Source organism: Parasteatoda tepidariorum, chromosome 5 (genome assembly GCF_043381705.1).
Source record: "Parasteatoda tepidariorum isolate YZ-2023 chromosome 5, CAS_Ptep_4.0, whole genome shotgun sequence".
Taxonomy (NCBI): Eukaryota; Metazoa; Arthropoda; class Arachnida; order Araneae; family Theridiidae; genus Parasteatoda; species Parasteatoda tepidariorum.
Genome location: NC_092208.1, coordinates 80,424,149 through 80,446,686, shown reverse-complemented (window position 1 = coordinate 80,446,686; position 22,538 = coordinate 80,424,149). Strand labels below are relative to the sequence as shown.

At 29.8% G+C, this 22,538-nt stretch overlaps 1 protein-coding gene across 5 annotated transcripts in view; it reads left to right on the top strand.

Annotated features, from left to right (window-relative positions):
- The window catches only part of LOC107446061 (putative leucine-rich repeat-containing protein DDB_G0290503), a 42,869-nt gene extending 21,077 nt beyond the window's left edge, over positions 1 to 21,792 (top strand). For 2 of the 5 annotated variants that reach the window (XM_071180678.1, XM_071180679.1), the window contains exons 8-13: positions 50 to 154; positions 4,321 to 4,593; positions 9,106 to 9,246; positions 11,406 to 11,822; positions 15,845 to 16,027; positions 20,096 to 21,792. In XM_071180678.1, the coding sequence (XP_071036779.1) occupies positions 50 to 154; positions 4,321 to 4,593; positions 9,106 to 9,246; positions 11,406 to 11,822; positions 15,845 to 16,027; positions 20,096 to 20,632 (1,656 nt within the window). In that variant the 3' untranslated portion in view covers positions 20,633 to 21,792. Of the gene's footprint in view, positions 1 to 49; positions 185 to 4,320; positions 4,594 to 9,105; positions 9,247 to 11,405; positions 11,823 to 15,844; positions 16,028 to 20,095 lie in introns of all 5 variants that reach the window. The other 3 variants (XM_043053941.2, XM_043053942.2, XM_071180680.1) reach the window with 2 other exon arrangements.
- Positions 21,793 to 22,538: the final 746 nt, after the last annotated feature.

Genomic DNA, 22,538 nt, shown 5'->3' with positions numbered 1-22,538 from the left:
TTTTTTGCATCAAATTGCACTTTTGATTTACTTTTTTTTTCTTTTATAGACAGCTGAGTTTTGTAACAGTTTGAATGAAAGTGATGATGAAATAGATGCCCTCTTAGAAGAATGCATTAGAAATGGAAAGCCTAATGCTGAAAAATCTGAGAAGGTTGTTAAATTGCAGCCAAATAAAATAGTGGTAATACTACCAATATAAATCATATTTCGCCAAATTTATATATATATATATATATATTTTTTAAAAACCAAAACTCTTTAACGGCATTCAATTAAANACACACACACACAGACACACATAATATTTACCCAGAGGAATTAATCTTGCTTCGTAATCATGACAATAATACTAATTTTAATTTTTTTAGATTTAAATGTTAAAAAAGAAGAAATTATCTGCATTGTTGATTTATATGATAAAAGAAATGATTTTGAATTTAATATAAATAAACTAACTGCATGGAATTCTAATGTTTCTAAAAATATTTAATTAAATACTATTTTGAATCAAATGAATAGAATTAAAAGAATTTGTAGTAATGTTTATTTATAGTAAAAATAAGTAGACAAACTCTTTAAAAATTTAATAAAAATTAGTGGATATCCAACTAATGTAATTAAACTCTATATAAAATCATTGAGTTAACTATATGTTATAATTAAAAATTTCTTTGTTTACTAAATTTATATTTTTATTATGTGCAAATCCAATTCGGGTAAATCAATGGCTAAAAGTCTTCTAATATTTAATAAAAAAAATTTTAAATAGTTTTTTTTAAAAATAAATGTTTTTTTTAATAAAATCTCACTCCCCCCTAATTTTTGTGAGTTTTTTTAGGTTAATAAGAGTATCTATATTTAATGTTACAATCTAATTTAGTCAACATTAAATTAGATTAGAAATCACTTTGGGGTCTAAAATTTCACCTGCCTCCTGACCAAACTATTGGGACCATTTTTTCTAGATGGCAGCTATCTTCCATATTTTGAGAGTTAGTTATTAAAATCCATTAAAATAAAGATATGTTTATTTAGAAAAAGCAGTTTTTTGTGTTTGATTGCTTACATTAAAATATCATCTACCTTTAAATTTGACCCTTAAACTACTAAGTTTGAGTCCTAGTAAATGAAAATTCGATCATTAGATCAAAAGCTATTCAAAGTTATTTTTTTGTGCATTGTACAGTCGAAAAATAAAATTAGCATTGTTTTTTATATGTTATGTAAGCTCTCCAGACCAAAAATTAGTCACCCTAGTGCTCAAGCACTGATGAATCGTTAGGTTTTGCTAGATGATGCTTTAGTTAAGTGACTTGCTCAGCTGTGTGCGCACTCGCAAGTGGCCATCAGAGATATTTTTGTTTTAATCAGAAATTGTGTGTAAATATGGGTATGTGTAAGGATGTGACAGAGTGGCAAAAAAGGGCAATTGTGTTTAGTCGTGCCCATGGTCATATGGTGAATGAAGTTGTTGGCTTTGTTGAAGTTACAGATGCGGATTGTTCAACTTGTCTACAAGCATCGGTGTAATACTTGGTGTTCACGAAAGACTCCGCCAGAATTGTGGTCAGAAGAAGATTCTACATGAAAGGGACAGGAGACGTGTTTCACAACTTGTCTTTTAAAATCGTTTCCAAACCCGCAAGGAATTGCTTCAGTTAGTGAATGAAGGTCCGTCCCAACCTGTTAGTGAGAGAACATTGCAATGGGAGCTGAATTTGGAGTCAAACATCTAAGAGGCCATTACTCACGCAGGCACATAAAGCTATGTCATTTCAGTGGATGAAAAATTACCGAATGTAGACTGCTGACTGGCAGAATGTAATATGATCTGACGAATCAAGTTTTTTTTTACCTTTATTCAAATAAGGCACATTGTCGAGTGTACTGAGGACCAGATAAAGCATTTCATCCTGACTGTGTGCAAGGTCAGGTTAAAGCCAGAGGTGGTTCTGTTATATTTTAGGGGTGTTTTTCTTATTATGGATTGGGCCCATTGACTGAGGTGGCTACTAACATGAACCAACTTGTTTATTTGAGCATTGTGGATGGTTAGCTGTTGCCTTTTAGTCAATTCAGTTATCATCTTCATGATGAGTATGTTGTCTATACCTCTATTTTTCAAGATGACTACAGCAAAGTTTATCGAGCTAGAAGAATATGTGACTGGTTTTATGAACACTCAGACACTCAATCACATCTCGACTGGTCTTCAAAATCACCTGACTTGAACCGAATTGAAAATTTATAGGGACTTGTTGGAAAAATGAGAGTAAAATGCTGGGATCACGCGTCAAGTTGTAAGTGGTGAATCAAGAAATGTTCCATCTGATTCTGTCGCAGAACAAAAAATTCTCAGGCAAGTGAGTGCCAACCTAAAGACATTTTCAATGCCAATGAGACGGGTCTTTTTTATCACCTGATGCCAATTCGGACTTTAGCTTTTAAATGCAAAAAATGTAAAGTGGGAAGAAAAAGCAAGGATCGCCTTACTGTGCTGCTTTGTGCAAACTCTGATAGAAGTGAAAAGATACCTTTACCTTTAGTGGTAGGAAAATCAAAACGTTACCACTGGTTTATGATGCCAATAAGAATGTGTGGACGACAGCCGAAATTTTTATTAGATTGCTGGAAAAACTAGACAATGAAGAGGCAAAAACGAAAAATGTTGTTATTCATTGACCGTATGTCCAGTGCACCCGTCAAACACTAAATTTTTGGTCAATATAAAATTTCACTTTTTTCCTACAAATTGCACAAGTGTGTATCAGCTATTGGATTTGGCCGTGATTAGCTGTTGAGAGTTTTCATGGGAAAATTGTAAATGACCCTTTGTTTTGTATAGCAGTCATAAATGTCCCGCAGTGGACTGATCGTTAAGACACGGTTCTCATCAGATCACCGAAGTCAAGCATCACTGACTGCGGTCAGTGTGCGGGTGGGTGACCCACTTGGATCAGTCTGCGTAGGGACCGAGGGTGTGCGGTATGGGTCCTCGTTAAACTGTGCTACCGTAAAGTGCTCGACTTCGCGTGCAGGTCGTTGAGCTACCGAAGCGGGGGTGCCATCCCCTCTGCAGAGGATCAAAATTGTGATGGCATGTCTTCGGATCATCCTCAGGGATGTTTCCCAGACCGTCGCCAATAGCCCATTGTGCAGCTCTAGTGTGACGTAAATCAACTACAACAACAACAGCAGTCATGAATAATTAAAAATAATATTTTCTGAACACAATCGCTAAATTAAAAGTATGCCACAGCAGTTAAAAGACTGAAAAAATTCAGAACCAGGCTTAAAGATTGATTACAGGTACTGTTGAAACCATGCCCATCCAAGCAATGCAGATTTTGACAAATAACAAATCCATTGACAATATTATTGAAGAAAATGAGACTTAATATTTGAGTAAAAATGTAAATATTATCCCAATAATAATGTAAAAAGTATGTCAATGGTCCAAATAACTAATTTTATCAGCCCATGATAAAATAATGAAATATTTTAATGTTCCATTGAATAAAAAAATTTGAGAAACACTGCTTTATATTTAATGCAAAGAAGAAGAAGGACTAATAAATACTCTTTCATTTTAATATTAAGAATTATGAAAAGAAATACAGATACTCATTATAAAAGAAAGAAGGTAAGGGAGATCTAAATAGAAGAATGGGAGTCCTATATTAAATATCTCTTCAGCATGAAGAAGAACAAGTTTTGCTGCTTTTAGATTTGCCACAGGACACAACTGGTTACGCTGTAATTATTTGGCAAATGGCTGCTGTATGAAGCATTTCTTATAAAGATATGTTTCATATCAATAGGTATTTTGAAAGTAGTATAAGCATTTTAAACTTACCAAACCATATTCAACTTTTGCAAATTCCCAATATTTCAAAAGAATTTAAACTGCAATGTTTTTGTTTATAATTTAGTAAGATTACAATTTCCACTCAGTAGTGATATTTCAGTTTTTAATTGTGATTTACTTTTTAAAAAACTTTTTTTTTAAATTTTATTTATTTATTTTAAATGGATTTATGGATTACTTCATAATTTGACACATATTTTTATAATATTTTAAATGTTTTTGCCTAAATTAAAAATAGTTATTGTAGTAAATTCTGTACCAAAAGATGTGTGCAGTGTAGAATACATTTATTATACCTATGCAAGACCCTAAATTGCTGGTTTTTCATTAAAAATTGAATTATTTTAATAAAATTTATAAAATGTTATTTTTCATTTCTTTTTTAAAATTTTATCCATTTTAATTTTATTAATAATTAAGTACTATATTTAAGTAATGTTCTATTACAGAATTTTAATTCCAATGAGGTTCCACAAGTCTCAGTTGTAAGGGAGCCTTCTGTTGAAAGAAAAAACTCTGTTCCCAAGTTCAATTTTGTACAAAGATCTCAAAAGCACTCCGTAAGTGAGAAGCTAAAGAAGACAGCAAAAGTATATGATTCCGCATCAAGTAAAGTCTTAAAACCAAAAATTTGTAACACCTCACCAAATAGTAAACAGAAATTGGAATATTACCAGGGCAACACATCAACAAATGCTTATCAGTGCTGTAATGCCTTCCAGGTATGTAAACAAATCATAATATAAATAGATCTTTTTGTCTGAGATCGCAAAATTTAAGTCACTTTATTTTATATTTAATTTATACTTATTTTATACTTGATCAATACTTTTTACAGAGTTTCTGCCCACCTGGAAAGTCATGAAAAATCATGAACTTGGGTACTGAACAAAATTTGTTATGAAATGTCATGATTTGTTATGAAATGTCAAAAAATCATGGAAAGTCATGGATTTAGGTCGCCTTAAAATCTAACTTTTAAAATGGAATTCCCGACCCCTTTCATGGTGTTCCGAATATCTGAATTTGTAATAAAATCCCCACTCACAGTCATATTTTATAAAAATATATAATGTTTTTATCATGTTCTTTAAAAATTATGGTGTTTCAGAAAATGAAAGAAAAAACATTTCTAGAGCATATCTTTTAAACTTCTGTGATTTCAGAATTTTTGTTATTTATTATTTTTATTTTATGACCAATTAACTGAAGCAAGCCAGTCATTGGTGAATTTTTTAAATTCCGAAATGAGAACAGAAAGATCCGGAGTATTTCTTTCTTTTCTGATGAACTAGAAGAGTACTTTAGAATCTAATTCTGCAGAAGAAAAAAAATTTATTTACTTTTGTATTTTTTTCACTTATTTTATTGCTTCGATTCTTTCTTTAACTCTATTTTTTTACAATTTAAAATCTATAAATATGAAGATGCAGAGTATAACAGTTTTGGTTATACCTATCATTTCAATTAATGTTATTATATTGCTTTTTAAATTTATTGTTCTGTTTTTGTCGGGAGAAAATAACAACTTCGTTAAGTCATGACTTCGAAAATCTAAAATGTACAGGTTATCCGCGCACCTGGAAAGTCATGAAAAACCGTAGAAGCTTGTGGATTTCAATATTGAACAAAATTTGTTATGAACTGTCATGATTTTAACTATTTTTTTAAAAAAAAAATCACGAAAGGTCATGGATTTAGGTCGCCGAAAAATCTAATTTTTAAAATGTAATTTACCCCTTCCCCCCATTTCATGGTGTTCCGAATTTCTGAATTTGTAACAAAATCTCCACTCACAGTCTTATTTGATTAAAATATAAAATGCTTTTATCGTGTTCTTTAAAAATTATAGTGTTTTTTCAAAAAATGAAAGAAAAAGCATAATTTCTAGAGTGTTACCTTTTCAACTTCTGTGATTTCAGAATTTTTGTTATTATTTTTTTATTTTTATTTTATCAATTTAAAATTCTAGCTGACGCAAGCCAGTTATTGACAAATTTTTTTATTCCGAAATGAGAACAGAAAAATCAGGATTATTTCTCTCCTTTCTGATGAACTAGAAAAGTATCTGAAGAATGTAAAAATATTTGCTTTTGCATTTTTTTCCAACTATTTTATTGCTTCAACTCTTTTTTTTTACTCTGTTTTTTAAATTTAAAATCTATAAACATGAAGATGCAGAGTATAACAGTTTTGTTTATACCTATCATTTCAATGAATGTTATTATAATGCTTTTCTGAATTTATTGTTGTGTTTTTGTCGGAGAAAATAAATCTTCTTTTAGTCGTGAAAAATTCTTCGAATTAGTCATGGAAAGTCATGAATTTGAAAATCTAAAATGTAGCAGATACACTGTTTTTAACAAATTAAAATTTCAAAAAAAGCTTGAGTTAAGTTCATTAACAGAATGACCCTTTCACGACTTCAAATTTCTCATTTGTAATTTAATTCTTCAGGACTGCAGTGCAACACGCATGGTTTAACAACTGCTACCTGTTTAACAATTAATAATTCTCAAACTAATAATCAAATGTTACTTTTTTATTCCCCCGCACTCTCTGTACATTCTATGCACCTTGTGTAATTTGAAATTTCTATGTCTTATAGTTTCTGTGCATCAAGACAAAGTTGAACACTTAAAACAGCAGTGGTCCTTACAATTTTTTTAATGTAGAGAGATAATATTTTCCACAACCAAGTAATACTCGAAAATTAAAATAAGACCATTTAATGTTTAATAATTAACAATAAAAAATAAAGAGAATTTGCTCCTGGTATTTGAAAATGGAGTTGAAAATATAAAGGCTTCACTATCTTCAATAGCTTAGGGAACAGCTAAGCTTAAATCCGGCCCTGTTTATATGTAAAGGTTATTTATTATCATTATTACGAAAATGTCATATAATTTTTTAAAGTTAAAAAGAGAAATTAATATTTCCAGTAAGTCTTCCAGGTACGTATGCAAATCATAATTTAAATAGATCCTGTTGTCTGATATCATTAAATTTAAGTCATTTTATTTTGTGCTCATGTTCTATTCTGTAAGATATGATAAAAGAATTGTTGTTAGTGTGTTCTGTTGAGCAGCAAAATTAAAAATTATTTATTATTTTGTTGTTTATATGTAAAGGTTATTTATTATTGTTCTCAGGAATATGTTACATAATGTTGAAAAGAGGAAATCAAAATTTTTATTTAAATAATTCTTGTAGTTTAAGTTGGTTAATTATTCACTGCATTGATTAATTTTTTTTATTGATTTTTATAATTTCAAGTCCAGAAAAAGTCAAGAATTTATGTTTTAAAAAAAAAATATAAATGCTTTTTATGCTTACAACATTGCAATTGTAAACATAATCGATTACTTTTAGTGGCCACCATCTCTTCTGTATTATCGATTATTTTGCGAATAAGTTTTTCATAGATTCTTATCTGGTTTTAAAAAGTTAATAGTATTGGGTAGAATAGAGTAGCAGTTCCCAAATGATGTTCCAAAAGTTTAAATTTTTTAAATTTGTTCGGATTTTTTAAACAACTTGTGAGTATATTTCAAAACAGTAAACCCTAATTTTTTTGATAGTTTTTTTTAATGAAACGCCAGTAAAAAAAGAATTTTGCAAAATTTAAAATAAATTGCATCAGTATTTCTCATTGAACTTTTCAATTCGAAATAAAATTACCGAATTCAAGAATAATGAATTATGTTTCGCTGATAACTGTTCTCAGCAGTTATAAGAGTTTTTTTTAAAAACTATAATTTAGCTTATGTTATTCATTTTCAGGTAATGTATGCATCAAAAACTAATTCAGAATTAGACTAGATACCACTCCAGACCTTCAAATTCAATTGTTCGACATAAACCTACTGTTTTAAGAGTTATATTGATAAAACAAATATTAAAAAAATGTCATTCTTTTATTATTGGCAAAATAATTAGTAGTCTTTATTTGGTTAAATCCTGACTGCTAAAAACTATATTTTCGGCATTATGCCAAAAGATGCTCGATCATTTAGGGTTCCTTAGTCATAAAAAATTGGGAACTATTGGAATAGAGTATGCATCAAACTTGCATCAAACTTCCTTTTCTGAGTTGTATAATGTTACATATGTTTAAAAGATTAAATTGTTGAAAAGTTTTTATGCATTTGAACAGTATCTAGTAGAACATTGTTCTTCATTTGTATGATTTTAACAAATAACTTGGAGGTTCTGCCTCTTCTTGCTTCAGTAAAAAATATTTTTATCCATGTTTTTATTCCCATTCTGATGTATAAGTCGACCAGTTTTATAATTTCTATTTTAAATAACTAGATAACAAATTTCTGGTGTGTCGGATATGTAAGTTGACCGCTGAAAAAACCAAGTATGAAAATTTTTGAAATAAAAAAAAAAGACATAAGACAATGTATTGAGACCACAAAATTAAGTAAAAAATAATTTGCATTGTTCTCTTTAGACAAAATACAATTGCTCTTAAATAAAGGTGCTGTGAGGCACCCTTTTAGAAATGTAGTTTTAAGTATTTAAAAAGTGTGGAATATAAAATTTTTGGATGAGAGGAGAGGAAGGCGATTTTTTGTGAGACTCAGAAGATGAAATAGAATTCATTGCAGATTGGGATCAGTATAAGTGATACTGTTAATATTATTGAATTTGACGCATATGATAATCTGAAATCTTTAATTTGAAAGCTTTGTGGTGTATCGAAACAGTTTTGTAATAATTTTCGAAATGTTCTTGAATAAATTCTCTAATTTCTCTTATCCTTAATTTTTTTCTGAAAATAATTTAACTATTTGTTTCTAAAAAAACTTTTATATGTAAAGAAAGTATAAGGAGAGAAAATTAACTGTATATAACATATTAAAAATTGTTTTTGAAGGGAGTAAAATGAATCAGTGTTGTTCATATCTATCTCATTGATTTTAATTTTACGTTCAACGATTATCCAACTTTATTATCAGTGTATAAGTTGACCCCATTATTTTCGTAAATATTTTGGGGTTTGAAAAGTTAACTTATTTACTAGGAATAAAATAATTAATATTTATTTCTTAAATGTGTGATGCATTTCTAGAGTTGAGACAACTATTTTTATAGTTTCTCTCTGCCCTTTTTCAAAACAATTATTTGCCATTTTTTAGAAATAGTATTTAGTTTTACGTTTCTGTATTTTATTTTCTCTAAGTTTTTATTTCTTAAATAAGTGTTTTTTTTTGTAACTAATAAAGGGAAGGAAGTGCCGATTAGATCAAAATCAACGTTCGTGCCATGGAATGAAACCTTATAGGTCAGAGAATCTACCAGAGCGAGCATCTGATCCTATGAAAAAGTTGCGGAAAGAGATTTTAATTGGTCTTTATAGAACTTTGGTATGTTTTTTCCCTTTCTTTCATTTTTTTTTATAGTTTTATTATTCTATGAATATTCATTTTTACATTTTTTGATTAATTTTTTTATTTCAAAATCTGAATTATGCTTAAGTACTTTGTATACAACTAAATAAAGTTTGTTTTTATATTTAATAAAAAACCAACCAATTTACCAGCTTTTAATGCATAGCCGCCAGTTTGTAGAATGATCGCTAAACATTTTATTAAGTTATAGTAAATGAATTAAAACTTGAAAGATTTTTCTGAAAACTAAACTTGTTCTCTAATACATAAAAACATAACTGCATAATTAATTGCTCTTATATATATATGTTGGATATATTGATTTGTAAAGGTTGGTAGAATAATTTTTTTTTAAGACTTCAAGAACCGAAATTTATACATTACATTATAAATCTTCTACCACTGAGAAACAGCCATACAAGTTTGCACTTATGCATATTTAATGCAATATTTGACAATGATTTAATGCAATATTTCAATATTTGACAATGATAGAAAAAGATAGTTTTGGATAGTTCCACATAAGTATTGTAGTTTCAATATTTGACATTGTAATGTACAGTGATGATGTTAATATGTTAACCGCTTCCCTTACCAATTTTTTTAAAGAAAAAAAAATGCAGAAAATCAGCATTTTTTATAAAATTTTATTAATAAATGCAAGGAACTAAAATAAAACATAATACACAAGTTTTAAGTTGAAATTTAATTTTTTGTTCTGTGTGAAAAACACTTAATTTACCTTCAGTTTACTATCCGGAGTTATCTCGGGCAAATGAAAAAAGTTTAATAGAAGTCTTTGTGTGATAGTATTTTAAAACAAGGAGCAATACAAAGTGATATTTTATAAACCCCAGTGAAAGTGTTACGCCTTTTTTATTCTGTGTAAATTCAGCAAACCATTGTATATACATTCGCACAAAACACGTGTGCATTCCCACAACCCAACAGCAAAATTCCCAAACAAAACTTGGCGCACTTCAATTACAGCAGATTATTATCAAAGGTCTGTTTAGAAAAATTTGGATCCGTTAACGGACCCTTCACCAAATATCTTTTCATAAAAACAGACCCTTCACAAAATATCTTTTCATAAAAAAGGACCCTTCACAAAATATCTTTTCATGAAAACGGACCCTTCACAAAATAATTTATCTTTTAATCGGACCCTTCACAAATTTGTTTATCTTCATTATTGTTTTGTTAATCAAATAAACCCTTCCTGGGGGAAGAAAAAAAAGAAAGACTGTTCGAAACAAACTAAGTTTTCCAAGTTTCTCAAAGTTTAAATTCCAAATGTAGTATTCAAAGGAAATATTTCTACTTTTACAAGCATTGTGTGCATATTGTTATTGATATTAAATGATAATTTTTCTTGTAAATAAATAATTGATCAATTTATATTTATTCATAAAATTAATTATTCGAATATTATGTAAATAAAAATTAATTTCTGGCAATTTAAAAAAAAAATTATAAATTTAAAAATTGTTTAAGTTTACTTAATGCGTAACACATTTAAAGTGATACATAACTAAATTGTGTTATTTAGAATATGTGAATTAAAATTATTAAAAATGTGAGTGATTTTGCTTCCATTATTCGCCCTAACTGAATATTCTGTGTTGAGCAGTATAGCTAAATACCAAATATTTGTATGTTGCATCTCTAATTTAGTAGCAGTAATTGTTGAACATAATCTTGTATCTATTTACAATTTAAAAACTTCTTGAAAAGGAATTTAGCAATTTTTGCAATAACAGGACCCCATTTGCTCAAATTAACAAAAGCTGGACCCTGGTTGAAAAATGTGACTTAACGCTTAATTTATATTCACAAATTATGAGTAGTTTTTTTCACAATTTTACAAAAACAGGACCTTTCACAAAATGTCTGGACAAACCCCTGATTATTATTATTATAATTTTTCTTTTTGCTTCCGGCTGCATAAAAATTTGATAAAACAAAACATACTGACAAATTCTGGCTCTGCCCAGGTTTTCTCAGTATTATAAATATTTGCAATATATATTTATATATATACCCTAGTTAACTCAAAATAATCAGGGATGCGATTAAGCAGAATTCAGTATTATAGTTATAACATTTTATGACATGATTTTACTTCTTTACAGAATGATGATAAACCAGATAAAAGCTTAAAATCATTGAACTCTGAATGTGAGGATGATGATATGATTAATCAATGCATTAAATTAGGAATGCCTGATAGAAGTCCCAGAAAACAGTTCACACAATCTCCATCAAAAACAAATCATATTCACTCAATGTGCAAAGCCAATGACAAACACTTCACTGAATATACTTCTTCGCCATCCAGAAATCAGCAAGTTTTTGCACAGTCGAGAACTGGGACAAGACCTCAAGAATTCTCCCATTCTGGGATGCATCTTGCTAGGCTGAATCAGGCACAAATCCAATCGAAAAATCGCCACACTCCTCCATCTTATAGTAATCATTTTCATCCTAGGAAGAATCAGTCTTCTCACACAACCAAGCATCAAATTCTAAAAGCCAACTCCAAACACCATGTAAGTGTGTACAATATTTAAGTTGAAATATGAAGTACTCAAATTTACTTAAAATATATTGTTTTGTTTAGTTCTGCCGACTATTTGTTTCTTATATTCTAAATAATTAATGCATACTAGGTTATAAGAATCATTATATGTTTAATAAGAATCTTAATTGAGGCAAATGGATATCTGCAAATGGTTTCAACAATCAATAAAAATTGTATTTTGTATAAAAAAAATTGTTTAAAATTTTTTCCAGAAAAATATATAAATGATTATTTTAAATGTACAATTTTATCTTTCAAAATTAGGGAGGTGTTAATTTTTGAATCTATATTAATATCAGATTAGTGGTTACTTATGATAACCCTCTTATTGTTGTTATTTTTTACTTAGCTTCTTATTGTTTGCAGTGACATTGCAAAGCATAGTTTCTTATTATTTTTTTTACTCCTACAACAATGCCAGAGGTGATTTGTCTTGATCTATGCAGAGTATATAAAACATAGTCTTTACATTTGTGGTAGTCATGAGTGTATGTTGAAGCACCGGCCTCACCGGCCTCAGCAATCGCAAAAGTGTCAGCAGATTCTCTTGTCAGAATAGTTTTAAGTTCACAGAACTTAGAGCTAGATAGGCCACCAGCATTTCAAAAGAGTGCAGTAATGGCAGTCGTGTTTGGGCACTGAAAAGGACCTTTTCCTTTAACTCTTAAATTGCAGATTCTCTTGGAAGGGCCTCTTCTCTTTCAACTCTGAAGAGGCATGTCGTTTGAGCTGCGTTGACAAATGCTGTTACTCATTTGGCACTACTCAGGGAGCTTGTGTGGTTCAAAGATTACCACTGACACGAGAAACTATACTCCCCGTAACTCCAGTCTCCAAATGTTTTTTCTTTGAATTGGTGTGAGGAGAATAAAATGACAGTCGATGTTGAGCAGACTGTCTGCCAGCTTTTTAGTTTGTCAACCAAAGACCATCTGGTTTCTATTAGATATACAAATCAAGATCTTTGTGAACAAATTAGTTTTTGCTTCCTGAGTGTTTTTCTTGACGATAAATTATCCTGGAGAACACATGCTGAAGAAACTGTGAGAAAAGGTGAAAATAGTTTTAAACTCTCTAAAAGATTAGCTGGTGTCACCTGGGTATCTTCACCCGATTTCCTGACCATTGTTTACAAGTCCTACATAAGACGTGTGTTTGACTATGGCGGCGAACTACTTGCTACTGTATCCAAAAGTGTTTGTGACAGGGTGGGTAAGGTTCAAAATAAAGCCCTAAGACTTATTACTTCTGCAGCCTGCTCAACTCCTTTCACTGCCTTGGAAATTCAATCAGGGTTTAAAGCCTTGTAGAGAAAAACAGTTAAAACAGTTCAAAAAGTGTAAAAGACTTCATGGTAAATACTGGCAAAAGATTGTACCTGTTTTAAAAAGACTAAAAACTCAATCTTTTTCTCTCCAAAGCCGAAGAACTTATTAAATAAAAAATAAAAGACCTTTCCCTCCAACCATTCTGTCATAATAAGAGATTCCCTCCGACTTTTAGGAATTCCTTATTTGAATCTTTCGATTGATATCCAACAGACAAAACGCGATGCTATGTCTGATCTCCTTCGTGCTCATGCACTTAAAATTATTACTAATACAAGGGTTGTTACTTTTAGGAAGGGCTGTTTTGCTGTATACTCTATTAGGTGATATGTGCGTTACAACAAGTGCTCATGTCGTGCCCTGGCATTCCTTGAGTGCAACTGTGCTCAGTTGCAGCTGTGTAGGTAAACTGTATGGTCATCTCTATGTCTTTAAAATGTTAAAATTTAACAAATCGCCCTCCACGCACGAAATATGGTCAGTGATGCGTTTTTAGTCGGCAAAAAACCTGTCTGCTGCATACATTCACTGGTAGATTTGTGAAGTTACGATGTTTGAAGTTACAAAATTTCCTACCAGACAGGGAAATTTGCTACTCTATGACATTGACTCTCCGCAGCTCAGATCCCAGTTTTATTGGACTGTTTTGATAGGGAAGGTTTAGACCACCCCTCCCTACAGCTCAGACCTTGTGCTGAGTGATTTTAATCTTCTTCTGATATTTCCATTTTGGCAACAATCAGTACAACGATGACAAATGCGTGAAAACCGCCTCTTGGTTAATGGAACAGACGGCAAGTTTGTATGAAGAGGGCATTCTAAATCTAGTTGTAAGACATGATTAGTGCTTAAACAAACTCAGCAACTATGCTGAAAAAAAAGAGAAACACATGTAGAATCTGGAAGTAAATTTGCTTCTTGAAAATTTTCTTTCGTCTGGTTTTTATTTTCCAACTTACTTAAAAAACAGCCCTCGTAGATATCCAAAAGAAACTTAGCTCCACATTTGCACTGATGGGTCCTCTTAAGAGGATTCTTCTTCCATAGCTTTTTTTATTGTAGAGACTTGTTTGAGATTTCTTGTTCGGTTGTCATAAATGCCTTTTAATTTTGAAACTGAAATCGAGGGAATTAGACAATCTGTTCCACATCTTTCCAGTTGTACCACTTCTCCCGATCATGTTGTGTTTCTCTTTGACTCACAAGCTGCCAGGCTTTCTCTTTGCTCATTTTAGAAAATCAAGTCAACTCTTGTGAAAAAAGTAGAGTGAAGATGGACAATCTTATCAATAATGACTGGGTAATTCTTTTCCAATATCTCCCCATACATTGGGACATTCCTGGAAATTTGAGAAGCGATCGCTTGGCAAAAATCAGCTCTAGATTATCCCAACCTGCTTTTGCTCGCTTGCAACCAGATCTTCACCACCATTGTGAAAGTGATGCTGCTGGAAGATGTGGATGCTGCAGGAAAGATTTGGTCCAGCCTTCTCTGTAATCCTCCCCCGACGGATTTTCTCAGCAAATTTTTGTACGTTGCCTGGTCACGACTATCTTCAGGATCACCTTCACCAGATTTGTGTTTCGAAAGCTACTGAGCGCCCTCTGTGCTCTTCAGGGGAAGTTATGAGTTTTGGACACTTGACAAATTGTGCCTCTATGACCAACACAATTTAACCTATTGGCTGTTTTATACTGAGCTGCTAGTAAGGAAATGGCTTATATAACCATTCCCGACGTAGGAAATTTTTTTATTTATTTATTTTTGTTATTTCTGGAACTTTTAATCTTAAAGGTAATCCCCCCAATTCTCTTGCTGATTGATACTTTGAAGTATACTGTTTTTAATGTGATGTAGCAATTATAAAACATTTCTTAGATTTATTGCTGATATATATGTTTACTTAATATTTAAATTTCTCCAAAATTTTTTTTTCATGTCCCTTGATATGCACTGTGTAACACACTTTTCATGTGTGATTTTGCTGTGTTATATCTCTAAATGTTTGTCATGAATAGATATTGCATTTGTGAAACAAATTTTTAGTAACTTTATTTAAAAAATGTGTGTATATATACAATAGAGTCTTGATTGTTTGAGTTTCCCATAAATCTCAGCTAGTGAAACAAAACTGTCTTGTTCTTAAACAATGCCAACACACACAACACATGGAACGATTATGCGATTGGTTTCACGACAATTACTACGACTGAATAATGAAAATAGAAAATTTACAGGAAAAAAGAAAACAATGATAATATGAAAATAACAGCCAAAGTGGATGTCGTCAGGGGGTACCAGCTCCAGAAATCACAAAAATGCAAAATCTTTTATTGACATCAAAGAGCTAAATTTTCATGAAAGTGGTATTCAAAAACTGGTAACATGCTGACAAAAATGTGTTGATTGTGATGATTTTTACTTTGATTAATAAAATAGTTTATGAAAAAAAAAATATTCTTAATTTAATTAGGCTTAAAAATTATGCTGAAAAATTATGCATTTAAGAGTCCAACATTTCATATGTAACAACTTAATACTTTTACTTCATCTTTGAATAACTTACAAAATTGGATAACTAAAATTAAGTTTTTAGTTGCCTATAGAAATTAAATATTTTTAAACTTGAACTGTTACTAATTTATTTTATTTTTGAATTAGCATCAAAAGCTTTCAAGGAAAGAAGAATTTTATAACCGAATTGAGGAAGACTATGAGGAGACTGAAAATGATATTCTTCAACAATACATTCAATTAGGAATGCCAACAAAGTCTAGGAGACCATGTAGCCAAACAAAAGAGATCAGAGGCAATTCTAGTTATCAGAGATATGATAAAAATTTGGTATATTAATTTAGTATACAGTTTAAAAAAATAGCATCTATCTTAGGTGAGTTGGAAAATCCCCCTTTTCACCTTACGCCAGACTAATAGGAAGGACTGATATTTTTTAAGCTTATTACAATCTGCTCAGGAACCTTTATTATCATTAGCTCGGTGAATTAATAAATCAGTCTGGGCTTATTGCTGCTCTCACTTCTCTAGTTTCATTGCAAATGGCGTGGAATAAATCAAGCTAACTGAGCTATAAATAATTTACTTTCTAATGAACCTAAAGACCTAAAACTCATTCCAATAAGCCTAAAAATTGTTAAACTGAATGGAAAATACTGGAGACTTTTAAGGACTTTTTAGTTATCCTGATGTGTTGCAAATTGATGTCACTTTTCACTTTACTGAGTGCGGGATTTTCCAATTCAGCTGTGACATATCTATTAAACTGTGGTACCTTATTATATCTTCTGTAATTATCATGGAGGTATAAAAAAGAAGTCGGTACTGCCTATTCTTCCATGTAGGGACAATGAAGTCGGCGTAAAAGCCGTTATACTACTTACCCAATGAGAACTGCTCCAGATTCTCTTTCCTCATATTTGAAACTCAATTTTTAAAGAAATAACCTCTTTTCTTATATCTTAAATTAAAAATATAATTAACAATAAATTTCGTAAACTGCATCTTCTCCTAACCTAAAGCTATTGAAATTTCATAATAGAAAACTAAAAAAAAATTTATAAACAACAATTTTCTATTGTGTCCAAAATTCATTTATTAAATTTTTAAAAAAAATCGACCTCTTAAGAAGAAGAATAAAATAATAATATAGCAATATGGCTTTTGTTCTTTTTGGCGTAACTTTTTACTATATATTTTTTTAAAAAAATTAATCAAAATATGCATCTGAAGCACCCAGACTGACTTCTCTGTATTTTCAGACGTTACTGTAATCCATACTGTTAAAAAAAAAAAGTACAATAAGATAATAAAAAGTTACGCCAAAAAGAACAAAAGCTATATTATTATTTTATTCTTCTTCTTAAAAGCTCGATTTTTTTAAAATTTAATAACTGACTCTTGAACACCATAGAAAATTTTTGTTCATAACTTTTTTTTAAAGTTTTTATTATGAAATTTCTATTGCTTTAACTTAGAACAAGATGTTTACAAAATATATTACTAATTATATTTTTAAATAAAGTCATTATATTTTTAATACTTCTTAAAAAACTATTTTCATTTGATTTTTAATTATTTTTTATTTTTAATTTAGCTATTTGTAAAGGTTTCATTAATTAATTTGGTAAAGACATGTAGTTTTAAAATTAGTATTTTAGTGCATGACTTAAAATAAACTTTTAAAAAATAAAATATGTTTTCTTTACAAATAAAAAAACTTAGCTCTTCAATATGTGGTATTTTTTTAAAAGAAAATTGAAAAATAGGAATAGGTCTATAGTATATTTTCATATCATTAAAAACAATAATCCATTTGAAATAGTTTATTAAATAAGAAGCATTCTAAATGAAACAGCAAAAACACTGTCACAAATTTTCTTAAGAACTGTTTTTCTAATTTGCAATTACTTTAATTATTTTCACAGTTACCCACTATATTTTAAGAAGATTCATTTAAAAAAAGTATAGTTAAAATAAAATACGCAGAAATATTTTTAAAAAGTATTCCTCTTAAATGTTATGTTACAAAACTTAGGTAAGAAATCACCAACATTATCACTCATTTGTGCTTTTTTTTGTTTTTTTATTGACTTTTTTAAAATTAAATGCAGGGTTGCCACAGGCTACTAAAATGTAACTATTTGCTACTATTTTCAGGCTTAGGCGACTATTAGGAGACTTTTTTTACTCTTGGCGAAATTTTTCCGCAAAAATGAACGTTACTTTTCAGAACGTTAATAAAAGGAAGCAAACTTTTATACAATCATTTGTGTCCAAAGAGCCAAAAATTTAAATTTCCATTGGATTTAATAAAGTACTTGTTATATGTTCTCTTTGAGTGGCAGTTATGTTATTTTTGATTGTTTTTTCCTTCTATTAACATTCATATTTTATTGTAATTCGACTTTTAATTAGTATTTTCTAATATGTATACCTTTTATATTTGTACAAAACTTTTTTTTAATTGGATCTTAGTTAGGACTGGGCGATAAATCGATGTATTGCGAAATATCGATTAAACGCATATATCAGTAGGCCGATGTAGTGACTTTTGTTGTAGGCAATGAATCAGAAATCTGATTTAAGCCGCCGGAATTAGATTACAATCGTGGTTTAACGATTTAATATGCAAGGATCCATGACTAGGCTAACGCTGTTTCCGCACTAATGAAGACGATTTTGATTTCGTCTTGCTGCAGAGATTCAGATAGCATTTTGCTATTAAGATGTTAGTTTTGTGACGTTGAATGACGAAGTGCGAATTGAATCAGAACTCCAGGTTTCGTGCCAGGATCAGCGTTGTAATATGTAGAACGCAATGCATAGTTTCTTTATGTCCATTTTTGTCTTTGGGATTTTGCGTTTTTTGAAGATTATTTTCAATGGGACTTAAGTCATTTTGCGATCGTTGTGCATTTTATTTCGTCGGAAATAGTTGTTGGGTTTCTTGTAAATTATTTTCAGTGAGACTTTTGCAGCGATCGTTTCGTTCTACATTATTTCATACCATTTTTTTTTCTGTCTGGGTTTAACGATTCTTGTCAATTATTTTTAGTAGACCTACTGTTACTTTGCGATTGCTGCACAATCGCTGTTATCTTCAATTTTTGTTCTGAACTCAATAGATCAAATCATTGATTTTTTTCAATTATTGTTTTTTTATTTTAAGTGATACAATTTAATAGGGGTATTTTGTATTTAACTTTGTTATAAAAAATTAGTTTTTTTAAATTTATTAAATGTAGTTAAGTATAATAATTTGATTGTTTTTCAACCAATAAATGCTCNTTAAAAACAATAATCCATTTGAAATAGTTTATTAAATAAGAAACATTCTAAATAAAACAACAAAAACACTGTCACAAATTTTCTTAAGAACTGTTTTTCTAATTTACAATTACTTTAATTATTTTCACAATTACCCACTATATTTTATGAAGATTAATTTAAAAAAAATATAATTAAAATAAAATACACAGAAATATTTTTAAAATGTATTCCTTTTAAATGTTATGTTACAAAACTTTGGTGAGAAATCACCAACATTATCACTTATTTGTGCTTTTTTTAATTGTTTTTTTATTGAATTTTTTTTAATTAAATGTATATATTGCTATGAGAAGCATTAACAAAGAGCTGAATTTTAGAAGTGCTATTAGTCTTATAAAAATTTAGAGTTCGAAAATAGCTGTAATAATATATTATAAATACTATATTAAATATATATTACACCGCACTGTACCCTTTACGGAAAACCCATTATTATAAATGGCTACCATATTTCTTCTGACAACCGCTTCATGGGACTACTTTGGTTAAGCGGTACTGGAAGACGAGAAGACGACCTTGACATTGACTTTTATTTTATTTATTTTTCTTTGTTGTTCCTTGATTTTACTTGTCAAGTTCTCTATCATTGGAAATGAAAAAGAAAAGAAATACACATATAAACTTGCTTTTGATTTCGACTAGCTTAGGGCATTATAATGACAAGTTACACTTTTCCAAAGGTAAAATTTTTCCATCAAATTATTCCGTAGTTATTGTTTCTTGACCCGTGTTTTAATGTTTCTTGAATTTTTATTACACATAAATATCTTATAACATAAAATGCAAAAATGTTTTATTAACTTTATTGAATTTGTTGTGCTTTCCAACAAACAAATTGTACAATTTGTAAATGGTACAATTGTAAATGGTAAAATTGTAATTGGGGCATATTTCCCCAAGTCTTTTAATCATCAGTTCATTGGGATTTATCACAATTAATTCTTTCTTTTGACAAACACAATATAATGATTAACTATTGTGTTTTGTTTTAAAAGTATTAAATTAATTTCTTTAAACTAGATAATATTCTATTGTACAATATATGACTCAATAATTTTTTTTTAGGGTTATAGAGATAATCATCGTCCAGATGGTATTTCTGATGGAGAAGATGATGATGATATTATAATGGCATGCATAAATGCTGGAAAACCAAAAAGAAAAACTGAAAATAAAAGTATGAGAGAACAATCTTCTCAAAACCAAACTCCGATTATAAGTCCAAACAAACTAGTTTTGCAGCAGCAAAAGAGATGCATAAATAACAATATAAGTTTGGGCAGCATGCATCAATCTATGTCTTTTGCACCACCTAAAAGCAGATGGACGTCACCCATAGTTGTTCCTGATCATGGTTTAGTGACCCCTGTTGAAGAATCTCCATGTGTGTACAAGACAGAAGATACTCCTGTCCTCTCACCAACTGCTTCTATGAGTGATTTGAGCTGCCTTTCTTTTAGTGAAGACAAAAGTACTCACAGCAATTTGAACAATTCTCGTAATTCTGATATAAGTTCTGATACTGATGATGATGACGACGATGAATTATTGTTGCAATGTATTCAGTCTGGTATGCCTTCAGCTAAAAAGGCAATTGCTTAGGCTGAGGACACTCGGCAGCTCTAAAAAATTAAAAAGCAGCTTAGAATTCTGTGATATTACACCACTATTGGGGTTCCTACTAAATTAAGCGCTACAGAGTTGCCAGTTGATTTTTATAAGAATAATTATTGAAAAAACTCTTTTGCATAATTCATGCTAAGATAAAAAAAAAAAAAATACATATTAATTCATTTATGTATAGTGCTATACTTAATAGTGCAGTTAGCAATAATGGGTAACTCTGGTAGAGATACCACTAGCCACACTCTTTCAGTTTTGATAAATAACAATGGGAACAAAATTTGTCCAGATTCACATTATTTGCGCTCATTAGACATTGGTAGTAAGTTAAAGCACTGTAATTCATGTTCGCTTTAGATAGACGTGATAAATGTTAAATTTTTCTTCAAAATGTTTCTTTGCAGCATTACACTGACTTTTTATTTGACATTATTCGATTTTGCAGAAACTAGATTTTTTGTCTAGAGTGTTTAAATCTTATCAGCACCCTACTGATAAAATCCAAGATGTGATATCTCTACCATAAAATATGTTTATGCAGTTTTGAAATCCAGTATAGACGCTGCTTCTTTTTTATTAGGTGAATAATACACACAGAAGAACTTATTAAAGATATATTATGAAATGCATTTAGCTATGTTATGTACATTTTGCATTAAATATTAAAATGGAATAGACTGGGTCATGCGTCTTTTGTTGACGAAATTACCTTATTCAGGCATATTGGTGAGATTCACTAAGTACAAAGTGATGATTTTTGGCAATTCTTATCTGAAATAATGCTAGCTGTTCTATAAATTACTTGGCTTAACTTTAAATGTGATATAAGACAAGGTGCACTAAATTTTACTTAGCATCTCTTCCAGAATTACAATATTTAAGACTTTAACTTTGTTTTTGCACGCCAATTGAATTATTTGATCTTTTAATAACAACCAACAGGATTGAACTTACTGCATTGAAAGAAATGATAAAGCTAAATGTACATGATAAATGAAGCATTATCAAAAGTACTTACAGGGTTGTCTTTGCTCACCTTATTCATTCATAAATTTTTTTATAATCATGTATTTTTAATTGGCAAAAGCTGAAACCTTTTATTAATTATTACTTTGGATTTATTAAAATATTTTAACCACTTTGTGTGTTGATTTTTATATTTTAATTAATAGCAATCATTATGAATTTAATTATTTTCTCTCTTTATTTTAATTAATTTTAATGTAAATATTAGTTAAATATGTATATATATAATGGTATTGGTTACCATTAATTAACTCAACTAAACATATGATCAACACCAATAATAATTATATATATTCTTTAATAATAACAAAGTCACACAGACCCTTAGCCACACCGGATCGAACCACACAGGCTCGATGTTTCACACAGAAACAAACTTCAACTAACTAATAACATAGTCACACTCTTAATCACTAAGATTACCAGTATCACCTAGAAACAACTTCAACAGACTAACTCTTCAGTTACATCGAGAAAGTTTGTTGCATTTCGTTAAGGCGAGCAACATTGGGTTTGAATCCCACTTCTGACACCATATTGTAATGGTATTGGTTACCATTAATTAACTCAACTAAACATATGATCAACACCAATAATAATTATATATATTCTTTAATAATAACAAAGTCACACAGACCCTTAGCCACACCGGATCGAACCACACAGGNACTGTACATGATTATGTTACTTAGAATTTTCCTGTGTTAAAATTTTCTTCCTAACTCATTATGTTTAAATTCCCAATTTTCTTTTATTAAATGCTTTGAAATGAACTAGGAAAATAAATGATATATTTATATATATATATATATATATTACTTTTATAACTTTTTTTAATTTATCATTTTATGTTTATTCG